The sequence below is a fragment of the Sceloporus occidentalis genome, unplaced genomic scaffold, assembly GCF_023333645.1.
Source record: "Sceloporus occidentalis isolate IW3139 unplaced genomic scaffold, rSceOcc1.0.p SCAF_12, whole genome shotgun sequence".
In the NCBI taxonomy this organism is placed as follows: domain Eukaryota; kingdom Metazoa; phylum Chordata; class Lepidosauria; order Squamata; family Phrynosomatidae; genus Sceloporus; species Sceloporus occidentalis.
Genome location: NW_028316992.1, coordinates 15,098,008 through 15,125,632, shown reverse-complemented (window position 1 = coordinate 15,125,632; position 27,625 = coordinate 15,098,008). Strand labels below are relative to the sequence as shown.

The 27,625-nt window shown below is 39.7% G+C and overlaps 1 protein-coding gene across 3 annotated transcripts in view; it reads right to left on the bottom strand.

Annotated features, from left to right (window-relative positions):
* The window catches only part of PIKFYVE (phosphoinositide kinase, FYVE-type zinc finger containing), a 111,225-nt gene that overhangs the window by 35,698 nt on the left and 47,902 nt on the right, over positions 1–27,625 (bottom strand). For all 3 annotated transcript variants that reach the window (XM_089478074.1, XM_089478072.1, XM_089478073.1), the window contains 15 exons: positions 26,136–26,198; positions 22,321–22,450; positions 21,745–21,925; positions 20,132–20,206; positions 19,156–19,263; positions 17,742–17,882; positions 16,246–16,372; positions 14,153–15,321; positions 13,150–13,250; positions 11,181–11,252; positions 9,654–9,825; positions 8,264–8,442; positions 3,999–4,112; positions 2,289–2,397; positions 1,689–1,843 (listed from right to left, as the gene is read on the bottom strand). In XM_089478074.1, coding sequence (XP_089334200.1) covers positions 1,689–1,843; positions 2,289–2,397; positions 3,999–4,112; positions 8,264–8,442; positions 9,654–9,825; positions 11,181–11,252; positions 13,150–13,250; positions 14,153–15,321; positions 16,246–16,372; positions 17,742–17,882; positions 19,156–19,263; positions 20,132–20,206; positions 21,745–21,925; positions 22,321–22,450; positions 26,136–26,198 — 2,896 coding nt within the window. The remainder of the gene's footprint in view (positions 1–1,688; positions 1,844–2,288; positions 2,398–3,998; positions 4,113–8,263; positions 8,443–9,653; positions 9,826–11,180; positions 11,253–13,149; positions 13,251–14,152; positions 15,322–16,245; positions 16,373–17,741; positions 17,883–19,155; positions 19,264–20,131; positions 20,207–21,744; positions 21,926–22,320; positions 22,451–26,135; positions 26,199–27,625) is intronic.

Sequence of the window (27,625 nt, the reverse complement as noted above, 5' to 3'; positions counted from 1 at the left end):
CATGGTTAGTACTCAGATGGCCTGAGCAGCTTCACTGATTCTTTGCCTACCCTATGTGGAAAAGATGAGAGCAATGAAAGGCTGGTTGGTTTTGTACCCTCTCATCCCTTCTGAGGTGGTGGGGCTCTTGGGAGTGACTTTCCACAGAGATCCACATGCTGGATTACAGATCCCAGGATGTAGAATTAAACTCATGAGCTAAAGGTTCCCCACGTCTTCAGAATACTAATTATTTAGAAGGCACCATATACAGATAATCTACCTTGTTTCTTCAGAATTCATTTGATCACATTTATTAAGGTATCAGTCTGGTTCCTTCAAGAGGATCCCATTCAGCTAACAACATAGTCTCCCATTTGCTTTGAATATATGGCCTGTTTAGAAAAGCCTTGCATGAGTGGTCAATATGACATTTTATATCATTGGCAATGAACATCCAAAACAATCCTAGGGTAAAGATACATTTCAAATGTTTACATTAATAGCTCCACAGCTGATCAATGGGATACATCTCTTTAAGCACTGTTTTCTCTCTACAGTTTTTAGTATGCTAACTCTCATTAATTCACAAGCTGTCATAAGCATCTATTTACTTGCTGTTCTTAGTATTTATCTGAGACGTTTTTTTAAAAATAAACCCAGTAATTTGCAATTGCCCTTCAGTGATCAAGCATAACCATAACATAAAAGCATAACCATAACAAGTGATATCACTTTCTGTGCAGATGGTAGGGGTGTGGTGAGCTGGGCCTCCATCACCAAGAAGATGGTTTTTGGAGTCCTTGTTTGCATCCTGACAAAACATAAATAGCTGTCCAGTAGTGTGCAAGAGTCAACTTGTATTAATGGCCTTATTGAATACTTTTTGCATTCACTTTGCATTTTGTTTGCTGAGAAAAGTTGTCAAGGCTAAAAATGAATGGAGGAATTAATTTTCCTCTGTTACTAACCTGCTTGTACAGTTCTCAGTTATTGGGAACAGAAAGCTCAAAATTGAACATCTTGATTTTGTTTGCTTCTGTACTATATAACTCTGACACACTGGTAGGAGAGTCGGGGTGTCATGCAACAGGAATAGGGCCAGGACGAATGGAAAGAGGGAGAACCACACCAACATGGGAAGAAGAGAGGGAGAAAGAGGCAGGGGAAAGAAAGTGAGGAAACGAAGGAGAAGAAAGGGTTAAGGAAAGGGATGAGGTGGATGCAGAAGGAGGTGAAGAGAGTAATGGTCAAAAGGCAGATGCAGAGATAGACAGAGGAGGAGCCAGAGGAGCACAAAGCTGGAAGGATGTGAAGGCTAGCCAACAGCTTTAACAAAGGGAAAAGGACTCTCCCAAAGTTCCAGCCTCACTAGAGGGCAAGTAAGAGATCCAAGGTGGAAGGAGTCTTTGATCGATAGTCTAAGTGAAATTTGTTTGGGGTCCCAATTGTACCATTGGCTATGAGGACTGAGGGAACCCATTAGTAAGAGGACAGAATGGTTCTCTGCTGTGTACCAATGCTGCATCGTTTAACATCAATCAAGTTTATGCTTTAGTAGTAATATGTGTCAGTAGATGGCACCAAAAGAACCCTTGCAGAGACCTGGAACTGCACTCAGCTCAAGAAAAAGACAAGGGGGAAAGCTCTATGGAGTTGTTATAACACAATCAGGACTCATCAGCAAATTAAGACTGTTAGACTCTCACCTGTTATTCCAAGCTTGTAACATCTCACAGAGACTTTGCTTTTTGGCTACGAGAGACTCAGCAACTGAGTGCAGTTGCTGGGGAGTGTCAAGTGATGAAGAAAGCATCCTTGCTTGGATTTTCTCTATCCAGTTTCGAAATTCGACTTCCTCCATCTAGCAAAGGAAAGAAACAAAACCACAATTATTCTTCTTGGGCAAAAACCTAGTCTTCCCCTGTCTTCCTAGATGACAAAACAGAGATCAGATGTCAAGAAAGCATTCCCGAAAAATCATCTATTTTGGCTGAGTTCTCACAGAAGTAATCTTGTGTCAGGAAAATGCACATCTTTTAAAGAGCAGAATAAAAATCACTGTCAATGTAAAGAAATACTTCCATTTTAGGGTTCTTCTCTAATCACTGAAAGAGTACTCAGAAAGAGAACTTGCAGTGAAGCTCAGTCCAAAAACAGCATCAGCTTAGATTAGCAGTGCATTCTGGATCTCCTGGCTGTGATGTGAGAAATGGGGGCCTACTATATTGAGTATTTCAAATGTAATAACATTTAATGGAGTAAGCATGCTCTTCCTCACTATATGATTTTTTTTAAAGTGTCATTACCTCCTTTTGGGCAAAAAGATCCTCCATTTTCTCCTCTCTGGTTTTACTAAAGGTGTCTGTTTTCAAAGATGTGAGGCGCTCATCAACAGCAATGTATACTTGAGAAAACCTGCAACAACAAAGGACAGTCTAGATCTAATAAGACCTGAGTGAAACCAGACAACATTCAGATTACTCCACGCACACCTGCAAGCCCGTCAACCATTTCAGCCCAAGGACTACAGGATCCAATTATTCACGCTTTGAAAGAACACGGAGCATGTGTACCCTACTAAAAATGCAATGACATGGTCAAACACATAACAGCCAACCTGTATAGCTCATGAATTTCCTTGACAAGGATCTGGAGTCAGCCAATGCTTTGTGTTATTACATGCAATCAATGGAAGTGTTATGTTTATCACTGCACTATACAATAAGATGCTCTCTGGTTGATTTTACTAAAAAGGAGCCATAATATTACAATAACTCATGTTCCAATAACTTTATGAATGAATTTAAACTGACAGGACACAATATAAGGTAGTAAAGCAAAACAAAATGAAGCATCTTTTAGACTTTTTAGTCACTAAGCTAAAACAGACCTTACAGCAAGCAATAGCAAGCACATTTCTCTACCACTTATCAGCGTACTAGCACTCACTAAGCTGTTTACAATGTATAAGCCAATTGCCCCCAACAGGCTGGGTACTCATTTTACCGACCTACAATAGGATGGAAGGCTGATTCAATCTTGGAGCCCCTGGGATTGAACTCACAACCTCGTGGTTGCAGAACTGGCATTTAACCACTGCGCCACCAGGGATTCCTCCCATCATGGCTCCCTTCAGCAATACTAGTGTCAGGAATTTCCTAACTTTTAACAAAGCTCAAATAAAGATTATAAATGAGAAGCCATCAGTAATTTTGATTGTTTTGTTCTCTCAGCATGAGGCACTAATCAAGCGGCATGTGCTTTCCTGCTGCTCAACATAAATTTATTTCAGCTGCTTTGCCTTAACAAAATGTGTGATAATAAAACTGATATCTCTTTAAATATATCCTTTTAAAACTGATACCTGAATGCTCACAGAAAAATTACAGCAAGGGGGAGGGGGGGAGAGATAGTAAGATTTCACTCCGGGAAACCTATTTTGTAACTTTCATTTTTCTTGGCTTTCCCCTTGATATTTGCATGGAGGCACCTCATCCTTACTCTTAGTCATATCTCCCTTTCAACAAATTGACTAAGCCCTTCAGGAAAAGAAGTCAGTTAAACATGTTCTGCTCTCTTCTACTTACAACTACTTCTGTCATTCTTTCACAGTGAAGCCTGGAAATTCAAGAAATATGTTTAGGCTGCAATGAGTCAAAAGTCTAGGAGAGCAAAGAAAACCTGGCCAAGAATTCATTTCTTGATCATCTCAAAGCTCATTTAAAGAAAAGAAAAGCAAAGGAAGAAAAAAACAGTGAACCTCTTGCTCTGGGTTGAAAATATGATGCATGACATATGAGCGTGTGCAAAGAGTGTTGGGGAACACTAGAAGAACTACCCAGCACAAGAAGACCTTCTCAGAAATACCAGGCACTGTCCTATTACCTGTATAATCTTTGGAAAGAAATGCAATGAAAGAAGAACATCACATGAGGTACAATTATTCGCTGCACTTCAATACAAAGCAGCAGAAGAACCATAATGGAACCTCAGGTTGCAGATAATGAGATACTTACTTTTGAGAAAAGTCCTTCAGGTCTTGAAGCATGGCAACCTTTTGTGGCACCTGACGTTTTATATAGATCTTGGGATGTGGGACACACACCTCCAGCAATCGGATAGGGGAATAGCTGAGAAGAAGAGATTGAGAGATCAATAGCTAGAGTGAAATCTAGGAAGGTCCAAAGAGCACTCTACAACTAGCGGGTTAATCCCTTTAGAAGTCCCAAGGTTCTAAACTGTTGACTCCTCTTTCACTCTTCCCTCAGTTTAACAGCCTTGCTGACTGAAGATAACATTGATTGAGTAGTGTGATACAAGACACAGAATCTTAAGGTGGATTTTTTAGAGTGAGGTGTTTTTCTTTTTACTTGTAGTTATCCACCTTGTAGTATCTGATAAATGTGAATGGCTCCTTCCACACTGCTACTCAACAAATATCCTCTAGCAATGCTGCTACTTTGAATGATGTACTTACTGCTGCTGAGTTTGTAGAATGTGCCCAGACATGTTGAGGTCTCAGTGTTGTAGCATGAACCTAACATAAATAGATGCAAGAAGGCAAACAAATGGGTTCTTGAAAAAGTCAAACCAGGGCTCTCCTTGGAAGCAAAGATGATCAAGTTGAGGCTGTCATACTTTGGCCACATAATGGGAAGGCATGGATCACTAGAAAAAACAATAACGCTAGGAAATATGGAAGGTGGAAGAAAGAGAGGAAGACCACAAAACAGATGGATAAACTCAATGGGGGGGGGGGGTTTATGGGCAAGGTCTTGCAGGATCTGGGCAAGGCAGTCGAGGATAGGGATTCTTGGAGATGTATCATCCACAGGGTCGCCATGAGTCAGAACTGACTCGAGGGCAGCTAACAACAAATTATCATTATCAAAAGAGAATTTGAAGTATTATTGTATTGTATGCTTTTCTGTTTTATATGCCTTACATATCCTATGTATTCTATGGTGAAATCAGTTATTTTTTATTAAGCTGGTCTATGACCATAATAAACTATTGATTGATATCCACCTTGATTAACATTTGTTTAGTAGTTTTATGACACAAAGTCCTTCAATGGAAAGAGACAAACTGGGTCTCTGTTCATCTAATTCTTTTTGTTCTCTGCCAGTAAAATTTCACTACCCTTCTGACATCCAGACAATGCCATTTTTTTTTCTCTAGAGGGTGAACCGGGTTTGGACAGAACATTGGCAGTTCTAGAGACTGACTCCCAGCATTCATCAGCAAAGACTTAGGGCCAAAACATGGATCTTTAACCAATAAAGCTTTCCTTTCTCAAACCTGCAAAAATTTGATTTGATGGATAGCGATGCTAATTCCGAAATCCTTCTAGCCAAAGTTACTGCTACCAGAAAAAACACTGAAAGATAAAAATTTATCTTTAACCAGCTTCAAAACAGAGTTGAAGACCATCCTGTTCAGAGAAGCATTCCCAGGCATTGCATAATTGTTGTTTGCTATTTGATGTTCTTTTGATGCCTGTTTTATCGAACCATTTCCTGTATTGCTATGTTCTTTATATGTATTAGCCTACTAGCCCCACCACCTTTCCCTTCTCCTTTTATGTCATGTCTTTTTAGATTGTAAGCCTGAGGGCAGGGAACCATCTAATTAAAAAGATTGTATGTACAGCGCTGTGTAAATGTACAGTGCTTTATAAATAAAGGTTAATAATAATAATAATAATTATAATTATAATTATAATTATAATAATAATTATAATTATAATCTCTTTCAGTGGTTCAAATAGTGACTTAGTAAAAAAATATTCAACACCATGCTCAGATCCCATGTAAGAAACCTGTGATCCTTTGGTAGAGCCTGCAAAGTTGCCACTCTGAGAGTGAGATGATAATGACCTCCTTTAATTTGAAAGTACTGTTGAGAGAGTTGACAACTGTCTTTTTAATGCATTGGGTCTAAAAACACCAGGACATCTTTTACTTTTGCTATTTTATGTTGAATTCTCCAAACACCACCTTTGGAAAGGTTTCCAGGTGTTCTCAAATATGCATGGATTGTCTCCTGGAAGCTAAAATGGTAATAGTGAATGAGTCTGAATAGCCTTGTTGAATTAAATTTCTCTGCTCAATCTCCAAGCGGTCAACGTTAACCAGTTGGGCTGGGATAGAGTTTGGGACCCTGATGCAACAAGTCTGTCATTTGTCATAGATAACATGGTTTCTCCACTAATATTCTTATCAGAAAAGAAAACTATGGTCTGCAATGCCACTGTGGAACAGTTAAGACAATCTGAGCTCTCTCCTGTTTGATTTTCATAACTATTGATAAGGGTAGAAATGTATACAGTAAACCTTTTGGCCAAGGCCCTCTACCCTATTAGCTGTTCCTCTATCCTAAGAATGAAATTTGTAGAGCACTCTTACATTCAGCATTTAAATTTTCATCTACTGGGGGGGGGGGGGGGGAGAGAACCTTATCCTTATGACATTCTCGCCAGAGGAGAAGATGTCTATCATGAATCCTTTGTATTTTGTCTATAACCCATCAAACATCTGACTGTCCAAACTCTACTCACCCAGTGGTATTTCGTGTCTGCTCAAAAATTCTACTGTCAAGTTCAGTGACCCTTTCAGACAAACATCGGGCAATGATTTCAGCTGCTTCTCAGCCCAACTCAGAATTCTGTTTGATTTTATCATTTGCTGAAAGTAAGAGCCCCCTTGTTTGGGACAAATATGACTTCACTGATATATTGTTTGTGCATATTTGAACATTCTGATTCTCTAGTATTGGAGTAAAATGAATTAATGCTAGCTTGATTCTTCTCATTTCCAGCAATTAATACTGACTTGCAATGGCCAATCTGTCCAGAGAGGGTGGTCAGCAATAAGCAAGTCAGTATTAATCTGCTGGAAATGAGAAGAGTCAAACTAAAGAATCAATGGACCCTTCATGCTAATCTGATTATGGACCTCACTCTCTGTGACCTGCAAACATGTGGTTTTGGCAGAGTTTACTCTAGCCTTCCACTTCCACTTGATGCCTCCTTTTCCCAAAAGGACTGAACAAGTGTGACTTCTCTCTGTTTCCGTCTGATTAATTTTGCTTTCATTTGTTGTTTTCAGTTTTTGCCACGTCAGAAGCCATGACTGAACCCTCTTAATATAGTCCTGCCTAGTTATCCATGAGTTTTTAAAATAAAATCAATACAAAGGGAGACAGAATATAAAGCTTGACTAGTTGGCAAGGCAAGAGAAATTAAACTGTGAGAGTGAGAGAGGAGTTAATTGGTGCAACAGTTGAGAACACTGGCACTCCTGCCTTGATCAGGTTAGTGCAAGGTATTAACCTATTAGTTCTGCATTGCTCCTTCAATCTACCTGAGAATCCACATCTTTCAAATATAATGTACCAATCGTGTCAGGCAGCTCTGGCAAGCTCACATAATGGGCCGAGGTATTTTCTCACAATACTGAGAGCAGTTACAACAGAGGATTGAATGGATATTGCACAGTTCACTAGTGGAGTCAGTACAACCCATCATTTCAAACATTCTATGTGAAAAGGGGGAATTCTCTCCAGTAAAATGTAGCTGCCATGTTCTGCCAAAACGCAAAAATGAACTACCAAATCATGCATTAAATTTCTTTTGGAGAACAGCAGCTACTTGCTTAATTGCTCAGGAATGAAAAAAGAAACAAGTGGCCAACACTTGTACAAAGAAAAATGCTGAGTAATTATGTGTAATTTGAACCTTTCATTTTATTCAGAATATATGGAAAAAGAAGTAGTTGTTATAACTTAGAAATTAGACTGAAACTCGATTAAAATTGAGCCAGTGTTAAATATCTGATTGAACCAACATATTTTAGAATAAAAAAATAAGGAATTTTTAAATATAGACTTTTAAACTTATAAGCGCTGTGAGGAATTTAAGAAAGGACAAGTTGTGCTGGCCAAATGGCCGTAATAAAGTAATATATATATAGAAAGGACAAGCTTAAAGATATTACAATTTTGGCTTCCATGCATCTGAATGAAAATGGCTATATAATGACACTTTAAAAAAACCTTTTGGGGTCTCTGTTTACTGCATAATTCTTCATTAAAATACTGTTTAAAAAAAGAATTACATGTTAGAGATTGCCTTTCTTACTCTATGTTTGTAAATTGCTTTTCTGGTACAAATACACATTTGTTAAAATAATTAAGTTTTTTAAAACCCAGTATACAACAGAAATTGTTTTTGAAGGGAAAGATTTTTTAATCTTAGGAGAAAAGGCATCTGGATTTTTACCTGAAAGAGGCTACCATTTGATTATAGGAAAAATATTGGTGGTAGTCATGATGTATGGAGTGACCACATGGCTCAGCATTGGCCCTTCGGGTGTACTGGTGCCCATAAAAACGAAGTTCAAGGTATTTGGCAAAAGACATCGACCATGAGTCATTTGAAAGTGGAACAACTGGTGTTACCTGGAAAAGGTAAAACAGATTATTGACACACACACAAATGTACTCAAACCAGGTATCTTGTGCTTTAGCAATTTCAGGTGAGACTAAGAATCCCAAGCATGCATGAGTCTAGCCTTAATTATACTGGTATGTGTCAACAAACTATCAAGACTAGCACATCTCCAGATAATACAAAGAATCAAGTAAAATTGTTGACTAGTAAGAATCTCATTTTATAGAAATGTTATCCTGTGAAAACAACAATAATCTATAAATTGGATTTTTTTTCACATGTATAAAAGAACATCATGATGTAGCTTGTCACCTCTTTCAGTTTTTCAAACTGTAATACTATATCTATTCTTTGGCAACTGTAGTTAATATAGTCGTCCCTCCATTTTCGCAGGGGGATCTGTTCTGACCCCCCTGTGCACGACAATGGAAATTAGCATATCTTCAAAACCCATTGATTATAATGGATGTGCGCTCCCAAGCGCAGGTGCCATTTTAATCCCTCCCCGCCTTGCTGTTGTGAAAAGCAAAACCACAGACTCCATGTCCACAAATTAGAAGGGAAAACTGTATATCTATTTTTGAAAAGTGGGTCCTTTTCTTTAGAAAGCAATATTAGTCACATCATACCAAGAACTTTCATTCGTTTTATTGTTATTATATTACACTATAGAGGGTTCTCTCTCCCCCACACACAACAACCAACTCTGGGTGTTTTATAATTACATTTTCCATTATTCCCAGCCTCCCATGGCAAAAGTGAGTTCTATAGTTGAAAACATTTAGAGGACTCCAGGCTGTTGAACAATGCAGCAGAAATGGTTTATCTGATATCTTATGAAATTTCAATGTCTTCAACACAACTTTAAAAAATATTATTGAAAGATAGCTCTCTCTCTCTCTCTCTCTCTGTTTAAGAAGGTTGTCTCCATACATTATGAATGACCAAAGGGATTTCATCCCAGCTTACAGAGTCCACCTTAATAAAAATACATAAGATTACCTTTTAAAGTAGGATTAATTACAGGAACTCTATACAGAGATGTTCTAGTAACATCCTAGAACAAATAGATTCCACATACCCGGACCCAACCATTGTTTCCCCTGTATTTGTTTGTATCTTCACTAGTACTCATCTGCTCTCAAAGTTCACTTTGTGACCGACCAGTTTTGATGATGACTGTGGAAAAACAACAACGATAGAATGAGGATTTCATTACCTGCTTGCATATTCTGCACCAGGAGTAGGTAAGAATAGTGTGCTGATAACCAGGTACTGGAGAGTCCAGTTCCTTTAGTATGATCTGCACACAGCCTTGGCCATGAACAAAACGACGGATGTGGTGTACCATAGGTGTTTCACAGAACATACTCGGGCACTGGTAAGAAGGTCTTGGAGAGCAAAGGAATGGTGGGGGGAAAAACACGTTTTACATTTCAATAATCATCTACAATACAATATTATATAGCAGTATTTGTCAACTTTGTGCTTGCTGGAGGTTTATGACTACAAATGCCATCTCCACCACCCTCAGCCAGTGAAGGATTCTGGAAGGTGTCAAATTGATGTGGAGAGTAGGAGGCTAGGTAAGGTTGCTCTATTACACTCTTTCTTCCTTATTTTATTTCATGCTGTCCCTCTCTGTATGGAAATTAATGCCTTATCTAATAATAATAATAATAATAATAATAATAATAATAATAATAATGTGTATCCCGCTCAATCAATGAGGAATCTGGGCAGTTAACAACAATGGAGGTACAATAAAAATACAATAAAATGAAGTAATATTAGAAGAGCTCGTTCACTGTGTCTATGTGAAGTGCTAAGTGCTTATCTACTTCTCACCTACATTATTGCAGTCCAAGCATTTAAGAACTGCTCTAATAAACAAATCCCACCCTTCCAGTGCTATGATTTAAATCAGCACTTGGGTTAAATCAGCACTTGTGACCCACAGGTTGCATGTGGCAACCTGGAGGCCCTAAGTGTGGTCTTCTGACACCCCTAAAGCTTCAGGACTCAATTTTAAAAGGGGGGTTGGCCCAAAATTCCCCAAACCACCTGCAAAGGAGGCAGTTTCCTTCCTTGACCACTTCAGAAGCTCCCCAAATCCCAAATTTAATAATAATAACAACAAAACAACAACAACAATTTTTCAGGCCAATTTTTCAACCCAAAGCCTCCCAAACTACTAGCAAATGTGGTGGTTTGCTTTCCCTGATCCCTCAATTGCTTACTCCTAATTTAAACATTTCTATACCATTGCAAGACACCTGAAATAGCTTTCAACAAAAGTGTAACAGTTCTGCAGCAAAGAGTAATAAACAGCTAGTTAAAACAGCCTGCAGGTATAAAAATAAAAAACCAAACAGATTTCATGCTGTAAAGTCGATCAACCTATGTCCATTGCAACCTACTATGACTATTATCCCTTAAGGATATAAGTATAGAAAATCTCTCTATTTTGCTACCCAAGAATGAAGCCTCACATCATTTATTGTCTGCATATAAAGAATGTTCTACCACTGAAGTATGGATCTTCCCAAAGCTTGAATAAGACATCACTGGGAAACCCATCACACTTTGCTCCTCTATAATGAAGAAAATGATAATAAGTATAATAAAATAAATTGGATTGATTGTCCAATGAAATACAATACCACAAAATGATGAGTTCAGAAACCCACATAAATAGCTATTATGTTTTCAACAGAGTTTTAAGCTGTCAGATAATATCTCTCACCTGAAACAATACCTTTCTAGAAACACACCCAAGGTAAGGTCATTCTTTCCATAAAACTCCATTACCACCATCCTAAAGTAAATGAGAATAAGACAATTATTCTTCGAGTCACTGGAGAACCTTTGTAGGGCAAACTCCTAGAATACACAGGAAACATTACACTTTTCCATAATGTGTTCCTTTAAACAGGCATATGTTCCAGAATGAAATCACATGCCAGATCGCAGACATTACTACTCATTCATAACACTGTGCTTTTTTTGAAGCAGCCATAAAGCTGCTGAAAAGTTTCCCTTGCTTTGTCTCCAATGTGGTCAGAAAACAATGGCTACAATCAGCTGTTGCAACAACCCAGTGTGCCAGTTTCCTACTGGTTTCACAGATCACTACAAACCAATCACACACTATGGTCTACGGTTGATTTAATCATTTTCACTAAAAACAAGAATGTCTGGGAAGCATTTATCAGCATATTGCTAAGTCAACAATAAGCCAGGCTTTCTGCAAACATCTGAAATGGGCCAGTGTAGCTCTCCCATTTCTCTGTTTACAACAAGTAGAAAAGCATGGATGCTGTAATATTTGGAAAAAATACTCCTTAGGCACAGTGGGCACAAGTAGCATAATATATCAAGCTGTAACTGCATTAGATGTAATACTGAATTGTCACGGGACAGAACAAACCCTGCCAGTAGCAGAAGCTCTGCTCAGTGGAAACCAGGGCCTATTGACTCCAGCAGTTTGTTCAATCAACAGCTGGTGCGGTAAGCCCAGATGCAAGAGATGACAGCAAATGCGCCCTCTCACCCATGTTCCTCAAGTGTAAGGCATACTGCTTAGCACCCACTAGTAACCTTATCTTGCATGACTTTGCTAATTATCTTCCAAAGATAACTAAGTTGGCAGACATCAAGGGAAATACAAGCGATAAGTCAGCTGAAGCATTAACACAGGTCATCTACATAGGATAGAAATATACCCACCTCAACAAAACAGCTCAGTTTTAGTAAACCAAGCCATTTATTTAGACAATTAACTTTTGTTAAAATGCTGTAACACTTTTCCTGTGTAATGAATTTCACAGAATTTTAAGCACCTGCAACTTCATCATAACATGAGGGCTTTCTGTCAGGCTTATTGCATGATCTAGGCTGCCCTCTATCTAACTCCTTGTTCTCTCCAGCATTAGCTCATGCAAGCTGGAGGGAAAACATGCTTATCTTCTCAGAATGGGGAGGGGCTATGATCAAATCTTTAAGGCAAGGATTAGTAACTCATAACTTTCCAGATGTTGTTCAACCACAGCTCTTGTAATGAATTATACAAGTTGCCCATCCGTGCTTTAAAGGGTAGGTAGGAAACCATGTGAGTCCTGTCATGCTATTTAATCCCCAACATCCTCCCTACTTGGGAGATCCTTGGAAGAGATGCAGGGGTTTTCAGATCTCAATGGAAATCTCTTACACCAAGATGGGGTGAAAACAGAACTTGGGAAAAATTATCTTTTGGGATTTCCATATCTCTCACCAACATGGCATGTGGGTGTCTGGAAACTATAGGGCCCATACAGACAGTCCAAAATAAAGCTGCTTGGGGTCACTTTGGAGGTATGCTGTTTAAATGCTGCATGCGTCCTAAGAGGCCGGAAGCCACGCCAAAGCCATGCTCCAGTCCTAAGGACTGGAGCGCAGCTTTGGTGCAGCTTCTGGCCTCTTAAGATGTGTGTGTCATTTAAACAACATACCTCCAAAGTGACCCCAAGCAGCTTCATTTTGGACTGTCTGTATAGGCCCTATAGTTTTAAAAAGTAACTGAGGGAAGAAATGAAATGCTCTCTCCTCCACTGACTGGGTTGTGCACCAGGTAAGTACCTTGCAGCCCCCTACTCATTTTTTACACAGAAAGGACATTTTTAAGGTACACAGACAGATTAATCAGGAGAAGCAAGGGAAAAGAATGAATTCCACACCATGGGCTAACGCAGGCACTTGGAGCATTGCTGGATTGGGCTGAAGAGCTGCTGAACAAGACGCAGAGCCTCTGATGATTTGCAGGGCTGAGACAGTCCACCTGGCAAGATAAATCCCAGCAAAAAAGTTACTATGTTATGTCCAAGAGAGCATATTCAGAAAAGAATACAGTCAATCCTAAAACAACTCAAACCACAGCTCTCTTTGCCCAGATACATTTTAAATTATTTTGCTCAATCACCCAAGCAGATAATCACTATGGACAAGCTTTAAGAATAAAGGAACAGATTAGAGGTTTATACTATGACACACTAGATGCCTAGATGAAGAACAGCATGTATTTTTCATCTGCACATAACACGTCTCTCCAGATTTCTCTCCTCCATCTGGTTTATCCTCATGATGCTACCTTTGGAATTCAAAAGACAATTTTTGCTGTTGCTACTGCTCCTTATTTTAGGGTCTGGGAAGGTGTAGCCTTTCAGACCTTGTGAGACTGCAATTCTCATCTTTCATCACTGATACACCACAGCCAAGGATGAAGGTTCATGGGAGTTGCCAGCAGAAATATTGTGCCAGTGGTGAAAATTGTAGAGCTACGGATTATGAGGGAGCACCTGACCACATCAGGCCCTCCTGCACTGCCTTTCTTTAGAAGGGAAACCAAGATGCCCTATTCTAGTTCTTTCCTAATGGCAGTCTTGGAATAGATGACCTAAGCAACCCACAGAAGCAACGTCCTCCCCTCTGGCACACAGATAGATGGCCACATACATAGAACTAAGTGTGAAGACTCTGTGCACTTTCTTTCCAAAGAGAGGGTTGCCAATCAATTAGGACAGGGGAAGGAGTGCCTCAATTTCAAGAGTTTGAGTAATACTACTATGGCTTAACCTTCTCAATATGAAATTGAAGTCTGCTTTATTTAAAGATTCAGGAGGGGGGCATAAAACCCAAGAGTACCAAACAATTGATTATTTATTTATTTTTTGCTTCACTTACTTTATGAGCCCATAGGGATTCACTCTTAATAAACTCTCTTTCTTCATCATCACCAGTCCTGACTCCAAACTTCACCCCAGATGTCTCTTTACACTGGGCAAAGGGATCTGAATCCTTCTGCACAATTCTTCCTCCTCTGGCCCGGAAATCAGCCACCATTCTGGCCAGACTTTGGCTATTATTCAAATGCTCTGCAATTCTGGTGCTCACAAGTTCATGGGAAGGTAAGATCTGGATAGGTTTGCTTTGGATATTTCCATTCATTCCTTGCAAGCCAGCAAGGTCCCTCAACAACTGTTTCTTCCTTCTGCTGTGGATCTCTTTGTAATCCTTGTTGAGCCGAGGAGACAAGTAAACTTGTTCCAGGAAATACTCCCTTGTGGGACATCTCATGCCCCTCTCTGTCAAAAGAAAAGGCTCACGGAATGTGATGACTGGGGAAATGCAGAGAATAAGATCCTTCAGCTCTTGCTTAAATGCTAGAGAAAAAGATTTGAGGCGATCTTCAGAGGAGGTCACCTCTTCTGTCACATACAAGCCAGTGTCATCTTGCAGAGGGTCCCTAAACTCCCTAGTCTGACCTTTGGGCTCCTGGAATTCATCTATGCCCCCTAGATTCTCCATATGCTCATTGTCCAAAATTCCCAGCTGCTGGTCAGTCAGGTCAAGGGGTAGCAATGACTCTGGGATTAATGTGGAAGGAAAGAAAGGGGGTATGTATGAAGAATCCACTGGGAGAAGCTCTTGTCGTTTCTGGGAAGCAACGTCTTGTATATCACTAGCATCTTGGTCATCCTCTTCTGTCAATGTTCTTTCTTCCAGGGAACTCATCTCATCCAAAGATGCTAATTCAGAGATTATGGCCATTTTGTCAGAGGCCACATCAATATCTTTTCCTGTGGTACTGTTTGACTGGTCTTGCTGTCCATTATCTTCTCCCTGGCCTTCAACCAGAGAGTGAAAGGAAATGTTTTTGGCCAACATGGGGGGCATGGCGAACTCATCCATCAGGAATGAGATCTCCAGCTGGGAATGGTAAGCCACACAAATCATAAAAATAAGAATCTCCTTCACTCGAGCCAACTCATAATCACTCGCACCACGCAGCTTGACGGTGCAACCCAAGTGCTGAGGGCAGCCTTCAAAAAACATCAGTGTTTTTGTTTGATCTGAAAAGAAGAGAATAATGCTTATACAGTGGACTTTGAGGAAGACTTACCTTGCTTCACTTGATGTCCATATCACTGGGTTATATATGGGTTTAGAACTTACTCAGAAAACAACCAGTCGAATTTTAATATTCTCTGTCAGTTTGCCAGTGGTCCAAAACGCATCCACTTATGCTTGTTGTTATTAAACAATCAGACCACATTACACCAATTCTGTACCAGCTGCACTGGTTGCTGGTGCATTTCTATGTCCACCTCAGATGGTTGCTGTTGATTGCTAAAACCCATGATGATGGACCCTAGTCTCATAAAAGCTTACATCATAAATATATTCATTAGTCTTTTAAGATGTTTTAAGATTCTTGGTTGTTTTTGCTGCAAAGAACTAATATAGATGGAAGGCCCTTACATGAGCCTCTTCAGTGTCTGAAAATGTATTGAACAGAGACAGAAATAAACAGACGTAGAGAGATATCCTGTCATGAGATGAATAATCAAATCACTTTAGGATGGTAAGGAAACTATCTTATCTAACATGTAGGTGAACAGTTACCATTGTAACAAAACTATCTACTCTGATGTTCAACTGGAGGACTGGGATACAAATCCAGAGGTCCTTATTTCAAATCTTCCCTTCGCCCTAAGCTCCTCATATAGGCTCAAGCTAGCTACTCACTCAGCCTTAGCACAGCCAGTATGTAGACAGTAATGCCAGCCTACCTAAATGTTGCTATATACATTATAAAATATAAAGCACCATATAGAAAATATAAAATATAAATGGCATGGAGGATCACATATGATACCCTGAGCTCCATTTGATCAAGGATAGGATATAAAAGTGTGATAAACATGAACAATTCTGTCATCATATTTGTCATGGCACTCTAAAAGTACTTCTTCCAGGCAAAGAATTTTACTTACTGTTAGGCAACTGAAAAACTTGAATGTAAAATTTGTGGCAAGTTCCCAGGTGTGGTTTGGTCAGCAACTGATCCATTGACATCAGTACATCTCCCTGAGTCATCCGACTTACCCTGTCCAAGACATGCTGTAAAATATTGATAAGACAGAAGTGTTTTACATTTCACTTCTCACTCAGCTTAATCCAGGAAGAGATAGAGTAAGTGGCTATAGTTCAAGACAGAAAGCAATAAGGAGATAAGCTCTATGTGCTCTAAGGTGCTTTAAGGTGGTTAACTATTTATTCCTTTAAAAAATGAGCTATTTCAAAAGGAATAAACAGTTGGCCATCTTAGAACACATTGGAGTTTGTGTCCTTACTGTTTTCTGCTTTTAATCTGCATTTCAGTACTCTCTTCTCTACCACAGTGCAAGACAGAAAACATAGCAAGTTTATCATCTAATTTCTTCAACTGTCAATGAATTCACCAAGTATAAACTATGTAAAAACTATGGAGTCCTAGATCTCTCATCTGGTAACAGCAGAGATATAGTATACAACTTATACATTTTTCTGCAAAATTATCTTATTGAGTTTTTGAAGTGTTTTGAGATGTTTTCTGATGAAGACTATGGATGCAGAGAAAGCAACAAGGTAAAGTACATGACACATAGTTCAATTATGGAATTATTTGTACCTCAAAATGTAGAAAGCACCTTGGGATGATTTAAAAGGACATTAGCTAAACTAGTAAATCTAGTTTCACGATGCTATAGCCAATCACAAAGTCTATAAATTAGTTCTTGTACTAGAGGTAAAAGGCTCCTGAACACAGGTTGTTGAAGAATAAGAGCAGAAGGGTGCTAATGTACTCATGTCCTGTTTGCAGGCTTCCCTCAGATATCTAGCTGGTAGTGTAGGAACAAAGCACTGGAGTGGACAACCTGTGGTCAGATCCACCATGACTCTTCTTAATACTGGGAGAATATCAAGAGGACATGCATGCAACAAAAAGGAGAGAGATGGAATATTGTTCATATACTTTTTCAAGCCCACCCTATGATTTCCAAAACCTTTTTACAAAAAGCCAATGCCAGGATGGTGTAGTGGTTTGACTATGACTCTGGAGACGAGATTTTGAATCCCCACTTGGTAATGGAAACCCATATAGTGACCTTGGGCAAGTCACCCTCACTCAGCCCCAGAGGAATGCAAAGGCAAACTTTCTCTGAACAAATCTTGCCAAGAAAATTCCATGAGAGAATCACCTTCTTAGGGCTGCCATAAATTGGAAACAACCTGAAGGTACACAACAACAAAATCTCACTAAATCATGATAATTACAATGCAATACAAATAAGTTTTCCAAAGGAAATTCAAGAGATAGTTATAACTGAATCAACAGCAACTAGTATATGATCAATAGCCCATCAACCTGTGAAAATCTGCACTTGGATAGCTGAGACACAGCAGCATTTGAGTGCATCATACAGCTGCTTAGAATTCAAGCACTTACCGGCTTAACGTTGATGACTAAAGTAATGCCGTGCTCCAATAGCATATCCTGGGCAATACGAGATACCGTCTTTTCCACCAGGACTAAAGTGGGCCTAACATCCACAATCCTCTGTACATAATTCTTCAAGAACTCCCTTTCCTGATGTGACAAAAGCAAATATAGCAGTAATCTGATGTTCATTACAAGGATGTTGGCAGTATTTCGGAGCTAAAGACCACACACTTAAGCATGTTTATTTGAAAGTCAGTATATTAAAATCAGTGGAATTATCCCTATTAATCAATAAATGTGATCAATTAATGAGTTAAATTACTGACCAAGAAAAGCAGAGAACGATCCTGGAATTAAAGCAAAGGGGTTTTTTTTAGACACAGACTACTTAAGTTTACAAAGCTGTCATGCTGTGTTGTTGTTTTTAAATTCTTCTCTGCCCACCTGAGATAAAATCTCACTTTAAGTATTCACAGATTATATTATTTAATCATCTTTACAGAGGAACACCAAAGATGTTCTCAGAGATGAGAATCATGTTGCAGTCCTGAATAAACCTTCTTCTTCTCTTTCTGGAGTTTACCACAGTGTAGCGCTGCTTCTGCTGCTGTAAATGATTTCCAAAACCCAATTAATCAGCCAAATAGTGGAACAAACTAATGATGTTCCCTTTGCATAAGTTCAGTATTATTTTCATAGCAAAGCTGATGTTTGGATGGCTCGCCTGCAGGATAAGTAATATTAAGGTTGCTATCAAAAGCACACCTACTATGGAACATTACCCAATGAACACAAAGTGACTAAATTTTAAATAAACAAGTATAGCATAGTGCTGCATGTCAAATATATAAATCTTCATATGGTTCATACATAATGGAATTGTTAAAAACTCATATCATTCACTAGACCATCTTCCAAACTACTATGTGAAAGGCGCATCAATGGCATATAATAAGGAAGTAGTTTTCTTTACCATATAAACAATTGATTAAGATAATGGTAAGTAACACATTTCCTATATATACACTGCGCCCACATCATACGTGGGCGCGCTGTACGTCACTTCCAGCATATGCTGGAAGCGGCACCGGAAGAAGCAGGGCCGCGCACCGGGAAAAGTAATGGTGTGCGCACCCCGCACTGCCGCAGGCACGAGCCCCATTAAGGAATTTCCCTTATGCAGGGGGGGTCTGAAACAGATACGCCGCATAAGGGAGGGGACTACTGTATTCTGAACTAACCAATTTCAACCATTTTTAAAGCCATATGGAGAGTCTTCATATTAAGGATTTGAATGAAGCTGGTTTTGCAACCTCATTCCTACTGCTGAGACCAACCTTGAGAAACTCAGTAGACACAAGAGAGTTTATGCCTGCTTATTAGGACTTCTATGTAATGTTATACAATAGAGAGGACCAACCTGCAGGACAATAGGATCTATGCATGTAAACTTTGTTTCTTCTCGATACAGGTATTCAATGGAACACTTCAACAGAAGAATTTTGGGGTTTTTAATACAGTAGTTCATCTAAAAAAAGACAAGTTTGTGAAATATATTACTTGGCAATATTGTATTAAAGGACACATTTTTAAAAACCCTTTCCTTTTGAAGAACTAACAAGAAAAATTATAACCCAAAAGTAAAACACAGGCTTGCATCCAAAAGTCTCATGTTCAATACCCAACATCTCAAAAGGTAGGACTGAGCAGGATCCCTATCTGAAATCCCAAAGAAACACTCTGAGTCGGGGTAGACTTGGGTAGGCAAAGTGTGGCCCTTTGTGGTTGTTAACTGCCCTTGAGTCGAGTCGAATCAAGTTGAGGTTGCCCCAGGCTCTGCATATTCTTTGTTGACTTTTCATTTCCCAATGAAGGGGAGCCTGTCAGGCAAAATCCAGCACCAGAAAAGGTGGGGTGAGGCTGAAAGGAGTTAGGGCAGTGGCCCCGTGCAAAGAAGTCATTAGCTAAAGCCTTAGTTTGGTGATCCATCTGTTTTAACTTCAGTGCCCAGAAAACTTTACCCTTGACCAACCATGCTGACTGGGTCTTCTGGGAGCTAAAGTCCAAAACATCTGGAAAGCTAAAGGTTGAGAACTACTGAGCTAGAGAGCAAATTAAAACATGATATGCTCCCACAGCATGTATTCTAGCAAGCACTGGCCTTGCGTGAAACCCATTTGGACTCTCTTGAGTTGTGGTTTCCATTTCTCCAGAGAGAAATACACACACACACGATGCAAACCACATATTTAGCAGGATGTGTGCATCTGAAGTTGAGAAATGGAACAACAAAAAATATTACCAAATGGGCCCATTAGAAACTACATGGAACATCAGACTTATCATCTATGTCACCTGTGCCACCATGTTACAAAGCTAAAGTAGTCGCAACATACCTTTTTATGTGCTATGTTCTTGGTACATACAAAGCCATTCACCACAACAGAGTCAAATTTTTTTCCACCTGGAATCTGGCAAAATAGGAAGGATTTCATTGTACAACGAATGAAGCAAACCTCTTTCAACACAAAGCCCATACACAGCAAGAATATGCTATCCAGAAACAAACAATAAAATGCAACCCTCCAGCAATTTTTGGGCTAGGCTGATATGTAGAGCCACTTTGTGGGTCACAAACATTATCTATTCTTCCACTCACACTGGTTAAAGCCTTTCCAGACATTCACTTCCCCTTGCGCACCAGAATTCAGCAGATATTGTAATTTACAATTTATGTTACTTCTCTCAGGACATAATCCATTTTTTGGGGATACAACATTCTCTCAATACTGAAACTTTTTTGTTCAAACTGAGAATACATTTCTTTCACAACAAAGCACTGTCCTGCTGTTATTACTAAGCACAGGAACAAACACCCACTCCTGCCATCTACCGTACTGCTATTGGCACCATCATTTTTTGAGCTTCTACAAAACATTTATTTTCAAAGACAGATTGTTCTCTTTCTAGCATTGGATGAAATCTTAATAATTTTCACAATAAGAGAAGGGAATAATGACAAGGTTGGGGATAGGGGAAATAACACAATGTCCCAGGTGCTGACAGCCTTTTATTTTAGCCTGTTCAAAAATTGATATGCTAAAGTATCTGCCATCTTTACTGCATCATCTTGATGAATAATCCCAAACAAAGTACCTTTCCTCTGTTCAGATGAATCTGTACACTGAACCTCTCTATACACAGACATCGCTGATTTTTGTAATTAACCTTAGTGTAGGGCTGTGCTATCATCTGTCTTAAAATGAAACTACGTAATAACTTAGGTTCATGACTATATCTCAAAAATACACACAAAAAAAAGCTAAAAACAAGTCAGGGGTAGAGGTGAAAAACTATTATTTATTTGTTTATTATATTTATTTATATTCTGCCCTTTCCCCACAACTGGAACTCAGGGCGGCTCACAACATTTAAAAAACAGAACAATTAAAAGCATACAAAAATAGTACAATAAAATAGAATTAAATAATCATATTAAAATAAGTTACATGTTAAAAGAATAAAATGCAATTAAAAAGACAAAGGTGTTTAAAATACTTTAAAAATTTAAAAACTAAACTGTAGCTACCACAATTACACATTGAACACTAGGTTAGAGAGAGAGATATAAAACTGCTACTTACAGAGTAATAATTTGATTATTATGCCAGAGTAATATTTTGATTAAAACTCAATTTAAGTATGAATGATGGTGGCCCATCACCCTAACTCTACTCACCAACCAATCAGCAGCTTTCTGTTTTCCTAGCCAGCAACCACAGCAGGTTAATCAAGATCCTAGTGAGTTGCCATCCATATGTGTGTGCATGGACACACCCATAATGTTTGGTTTGATGGGTCATATGTTGTATAGGTCTGAGCTGGGTTTCAACCTATTAAGGTGTCAGCCCCTTAGAAAGCAGGTGAGGTCATTCACAGGACATCATCGTATGCCTTGAACTTTTTCTCCTCCCTCTTATTCCCAGTTCTCCCGATCGTGGGGACTCACCTTTTTGATATGGACAAACTGCCGTATGTCCATGTCATCATCTCTGTTCTTGACATCAGGTCGGACAGTCTGAACCACCTGGCAGACCACAGGTACAATGATATCCCTCCAGGAGAGGGACAACGATTCAGTGTACAGCAGCTGCTGAAGCAGTCCCATCATGTGACTATGATTAGCGGAGCTGCAGAGAAAATGTTAAGGACCCAGTTGAAGTACGGGAGAAGGAAAATGGCCACATGTCCCCTCCCAAAAATATTACTTGACAGCATGTTCTTTCCTATGTATCACCATTTCTCCAAACCCTCATCTCTCTCGCCGCCAGTTAACCTCAGATTTTGAGTGATTGTAGTTAGCCTTCCCCGAGTTCCAGCAGAATATCCCATTTGGCTTTATCATCACAAGACATGCATTATTTCAGAGGTGTTCTTTAAAAAGAAAGCACACTAAACTTAAAGGAGAAGGATGTGGACTGATTCCCAGACTTTGTTACAGGAGATGCAACTTGAGAAATACAGTTTAAGAATCACTGCACAAATTAAGGATGCTCTTTGTTTCCTCACGATAGATCCAACTTACAGCAGCCTCTCCATGGCTTGTTTCTCTCCATTTTCCTCTCTCAGCAGGTCCAGATTGCTGTGGTGCCAGCCCAATGGGGTGAAAAATAGCTCTTTGGATTTTTCTTCAACTCTCCGATTGAATAGCGACTCTAAAAATAATGAGGTGAGGCAGAGGAAGAAACTACATGATTACATCATAATCTCTACATTTGTTTCTTTCAGAGCAGCTTCATACACATTCTTCATTCAAGGGGTGACATGGCCATGAGGAAAGTGACCCTTGAGAGCCTTGTGCCAGGATTATATCAAAACAAGGACATGGAAATGTTCCTTTCTCATACTACGAATCTTCAAATCCCCCAGCCAGCATGAAAATTCAATACAATCTCACCACCACCACCGACTAGACAAAACATCTTTGCCTAGTAAAGAAAATTAGCTTTTAGAAAGTATGGTGCAAGATTTTCTGGCTGACCTCATAAAGGTACAAACCTTGGATTCATGAGCTATGATGACTTATTTGTCACATACGAGCTTTCCTCCCTACCAACAGATACTTTATAAATACAAACAATGTAGGCTGAACCCACATGTTAGACTCCACCCAGACAGATTTAAATGCTGATACAGCCATGAATCTGATTGGGCAGCCTTGGGTGTATTGTCTTCCTAATTCAGGTTCAGGAAAGAGTGGGGAACATGTGGCCGTCCAGATGTTTTTTGGCCTACAACTCCCAACAGCCCTAGTCAGCATAAGTAATGTCAAAGGAGTACAGTAACTGCATTACAACAGCATCTAGAAGGCCACAAGCTGCCCACTCATGCATTACAAAATGAGCCTTCATGCATCCCAGAATTTCTTCTTCCTTCATCCTTATGCACAAGGATGGAAGTAACTCAGTTCCAGTTTGGAACCAGCCACAGCTCTCAGTGATGTCCAGACTCTGGGTTTATGGCTTTTTCTGTGTTTACTGTTAAAATCAGGATATCAGACTGTAGTTTATGATCCTGATTTGTTTTGCTGTTGCATACTTTCAAGTCATTTCTGGCAACCTGAAAGTGAATCTGTCACAGGTTTTTTGGGGCGAAATTTGTTCAGAGGAGATTCGCTCTTGCTTTCCTCTGAAGTTGAAAGAGTGTGACTTGCCCAAAGTCACCCAGTATGTTTCCATAGCCAAACAGGAGTTTCAAACTCTGGTCTTCCAATGTCCTGATCCAACAGTCAAACCATAAACCATACTGGCTCTGTACTTTGTGTACAAAGTATATAGGACACCAAAAAGAAAAGGAAACCACTGCAGAACTGAAGTGAATTCTGCAGGGTCGCTTCGTCATTTCCATTATACTAAAACATAGGTCCCTGATGTATTCCTGTAAGAATGATGCCATGAAAATACATTTTTTTAAAGAAAAGAGTATCACATGGAAACAAAAATCACAGGAATCTACCACATGCCACTCCTCAAAATGAACAGCCTCAACTCTTATTTTCAATAACTTCTCCCTGAATGACCATTTTGATTTACTCAGACTTTAATGCCAAAGATGAACTCCATAGCAAGATTTTGAATCCAGACCACTATGGTCCAAAACTCATGCTTGTTTTATGGATTTTTATATTTCAAAGATGTCAAAGGGGATATGGGACTTTAACTGCACTATACATAACACATCATCACAGTAAGGTCAGTTCAGAATAGTGTATCTCAAGCTATCTGATATGGGAGACAGGCAATGTTTTTTCGAGTGTGTCAGGGACCAGGACCATATTTATTTCCATTGACTGCAAGTGGTTCATGGAACAGCACCAATCCATGGACCATTGACTGCATTGACTCCGCTTTGAGGACTACTGGATGGAAATAGCACAGCAGCAGCACTGCTTTATAGATTACCAACCTGTAAAAAGTTGAGCAGGAGCTTGGGATCAGAGCTAGCAAACCACTCCCTCAATCAGATCAGGGGTGGTAGTAATGAAACATCCATCTTTATGATGTGTATCTCTCAATGCTATTTTAGGGACTCACCACTTCCAAATTTTCCAACAAAAACTCCCCTCCATAAAATGGGAGAGCTGCACCTACCTCCAGGGTGTCCAATTCTCTTATAAAACAGTGTGTCTCTTTCCCACCCCTCATATCAACACAGCAAACCCTTATATTAACAGCAAACCATCAGAAAACTGGAAGCGTTTCTTTCAAATTGGAAGTGACCTTAAGGTCAGTTTTGGTTTAAGTAGAAGAATTGGTGTGGTCCCTGAAGGATCCTAGGGCTGGAAAAAATTGTGTCCTTCCAATGGAAAAGTGGGCTCTTCCTATGGCATCACATGTACTGAGCACCGACTCTTTTCCTATTCCTTGGATGTTTGCTCTGAAAACACTCCAACTTCTAGCAGGCAGAGGAGACCAATATACAGGGATGGAAATTCCCTTCATTGAAGAGAACTGGCTTTAAATACAGAACAGAAGTTTACACAAATGGTCAACAACAGCAACTTCCAATTCCAAATTCACGTCAAATGGAATTGATGTGATGAGAAAACTTATTTTCTTAAAGTGGCAACTTCAAACAAACAAACAAAACAAACAACTTCATTTATATACCGCTTCATACTGAACCAACAGTGTCTAAGCAGTTAATAATAATAATAATAATAATAATAATAGGTTTTATTTATATACCGCCCAATCACTGGGAATCCGAGCGATTTACAATAGAGGGGATAACAGACAGTTCCCTGCCCACAGGCTTACAATCTAAAGACACGACACAAAAGGAGAAGGGAATGGTGAGGGGGGGAGAGGATCAGGTCCAGCATTCTTCTTTTCCTCTGAGGCCTGGACCAAGGCAGATGGACCGGAGGGAGGGCTCTTCTTCTTCAGGCTAGCCCCTGATGGAACTGGGCCAGCCTACTGTAACTGTAAGATAATTGCCCCCAACAATCTGGGTACTCATTTTAGCAACCTCCTTGGAAGGATGCAAGCCTGAGTCAAGCTTGAGACCCCTTAGCTGGGATTGAACTCGCAACCTTATGATTTTGAATGTGTGGCTGCAAAACAGGCATTTAACCACTGCACCACCAGGGCTCCTCCTTCAGAACTTGGGAAAGTAAATTTTCAGACTACAGTTCCTAGAATCGCCCTACAAAAATGACCAGGGACAATTTCAGAGCTCGGAAATTACATTTTTGGACTACAGTTGTCAGAACACCCCAGCCAGCTTAGTTAGTGTCCATGGTGCTTGGAAGATTCCAAGATGTTGTCCAAAAATGAACTTTTCCTAATGCAAGTGAATAGTATTGTGCTTGGTATCCACATAAGCCACCTGCTGTGGTTAAACTTCTAACATCAGTACAGGTGGTTCTTTTAGAAGGGATATTTTAAAAGTACCATATTTCAAAGATATGAGACAGAACAACTTTAAACTGTTGAAAGAACAGGTTTCTTACAAGTCTACACTGTGTTTGCTTCACTAGTATCTGATGCAACTCAAAAAGAGGCATTACCTTAGCTATGTCAGGCAAGAGGGAGGAGTATACCCCAAGCACGAGTCATCACTCAGAGCATCAGGTCACTCATTTTGCATGTTTACACAAACAAGCTTCAGAAACTAAATTTGCTCAAGTGGAAAAACGGTTGACAAGAAAGAAGTCTGTGGGAAAGGGAGTGCATTCTTTTGTTCTGTTCCAAGCTTTGAGTAAGACCATGTTTACTCTACTTTAATATGTTCAAACCCTTTAGCAAAAACAGGGGAGTAGAGAGGAAGAATGAGACATTCACCCAAGATTATCTAACTCTGGGATGGAGGGAGAGCTCCTTCCCACATTTAACTTACCTTTGATGAAAGCGTCGCTTATTGAGATCATTTGCTGTCCTCCGTTGTCAGCAATCAAGTACTCTGAAAGAAGAACAAAATATGGAGATGGGAGGGGCAAAAGAAAAATGACAGGCTATGCTAGCATGCAAGTATAATTACATAGTTTACACACCCACATAGCAAGAAGAAGAGGGGGGAAAAGAGAGATGACTCAAGCCATATATTTAGTCACTGTTGTAGAAACAACTCCAAACAGCTCAGGCCCAGAGGATCTTCTCATTCTTCTTTCATCTGTCAGTGTTGGCATGGCTGCCAAATACAGTATTATACAGCCAGGGAACCAGCTGGGCATGAAAGAGAAACCATACAGAATATATTTGCCAATTTACACATGCCTCATGTGTTCAGTTTCTCTAATAGCACGCCTGATGCGGAGCTCAACAAACCAAGCAAAGATTCAGATAGGACCAGCAAGCTGAATAGCCTTGTTTTTACAAATAATTTGCAACACTTGATTCCTGTACATATTCACTCATGCTAAAGGTAGTCTCATTACTCCCCATGCTCCCATTAATAAGCCACTGACATCCAGCAAGATGCAGTGCCTTGGGAATATACTGTACAGCTAATTGGTCCTGGTTATTATCTCAAAATACGGCTTTTGGTTTGGGGCACTCACAATTCATAACCAAGGGATGTCTGCCTGGGGAGCAGGGCAAACGTTCAACTGACTGACTTTCTGATGCAAAAGTCTAAAGGCTAGTTAATTCTACAGGCAAGAGAGTAATCCCAGAACAGCATACTTTTCACTATCTCTTTTTCACAAACAGGTCTTTGTTTTGATAATTAAACTGGCTGAATAAATACTTAAGTTTCTCAAACCAACCCTGCTACTTGTTATACCCCACCAGGGAAATGTCAGCTCAAGAAGGCATTTAAGCACAATCAGCCGCTACACTCTGGATACAGCCCTTCTTAAATGGACCCTGAAGTAGTCTCTCTTCCAAATTCAGAATTTCTGTTGGTTCCATTTTGAAGCAAGTCACTCCACAAATACTGACCAAGCTGCCAGAAAGCTCACATGGGCCGTACTTTGGAAATTAGTACCACCTCTCATTCAGTTTCTCAGTAGTAGTAGTTTTTATTGTTGTTGTTATGTGCCCTGAAGTCACTTCTGACTTATGGTAACCCTAAAGTGAACCAACATGGTATTGTGGTTTGAGCACAGGACTTTGACTCTGGAGACCAGGTCATAGAAACCCACTGCATGACCTTCGGCAAATCACATGCTCTCAGCCTCAGAGGAAGGCAAAGGCAAACCCCTTTTGAACAAATCTTGCTGAGAAAACACCAAGATAGGGTTGTCGTAAGTCAGAGATGATCTGAAAGCACAACAACAACAACAAAGTTGAACCTATCACTGGGGGGGAGGAGGGGGCTTTGCTTTCCTCTGAGACTGAGAAAATACAACTTGCCTAAAGTCTCCCAGTGGATTTGCATGGCTGAGC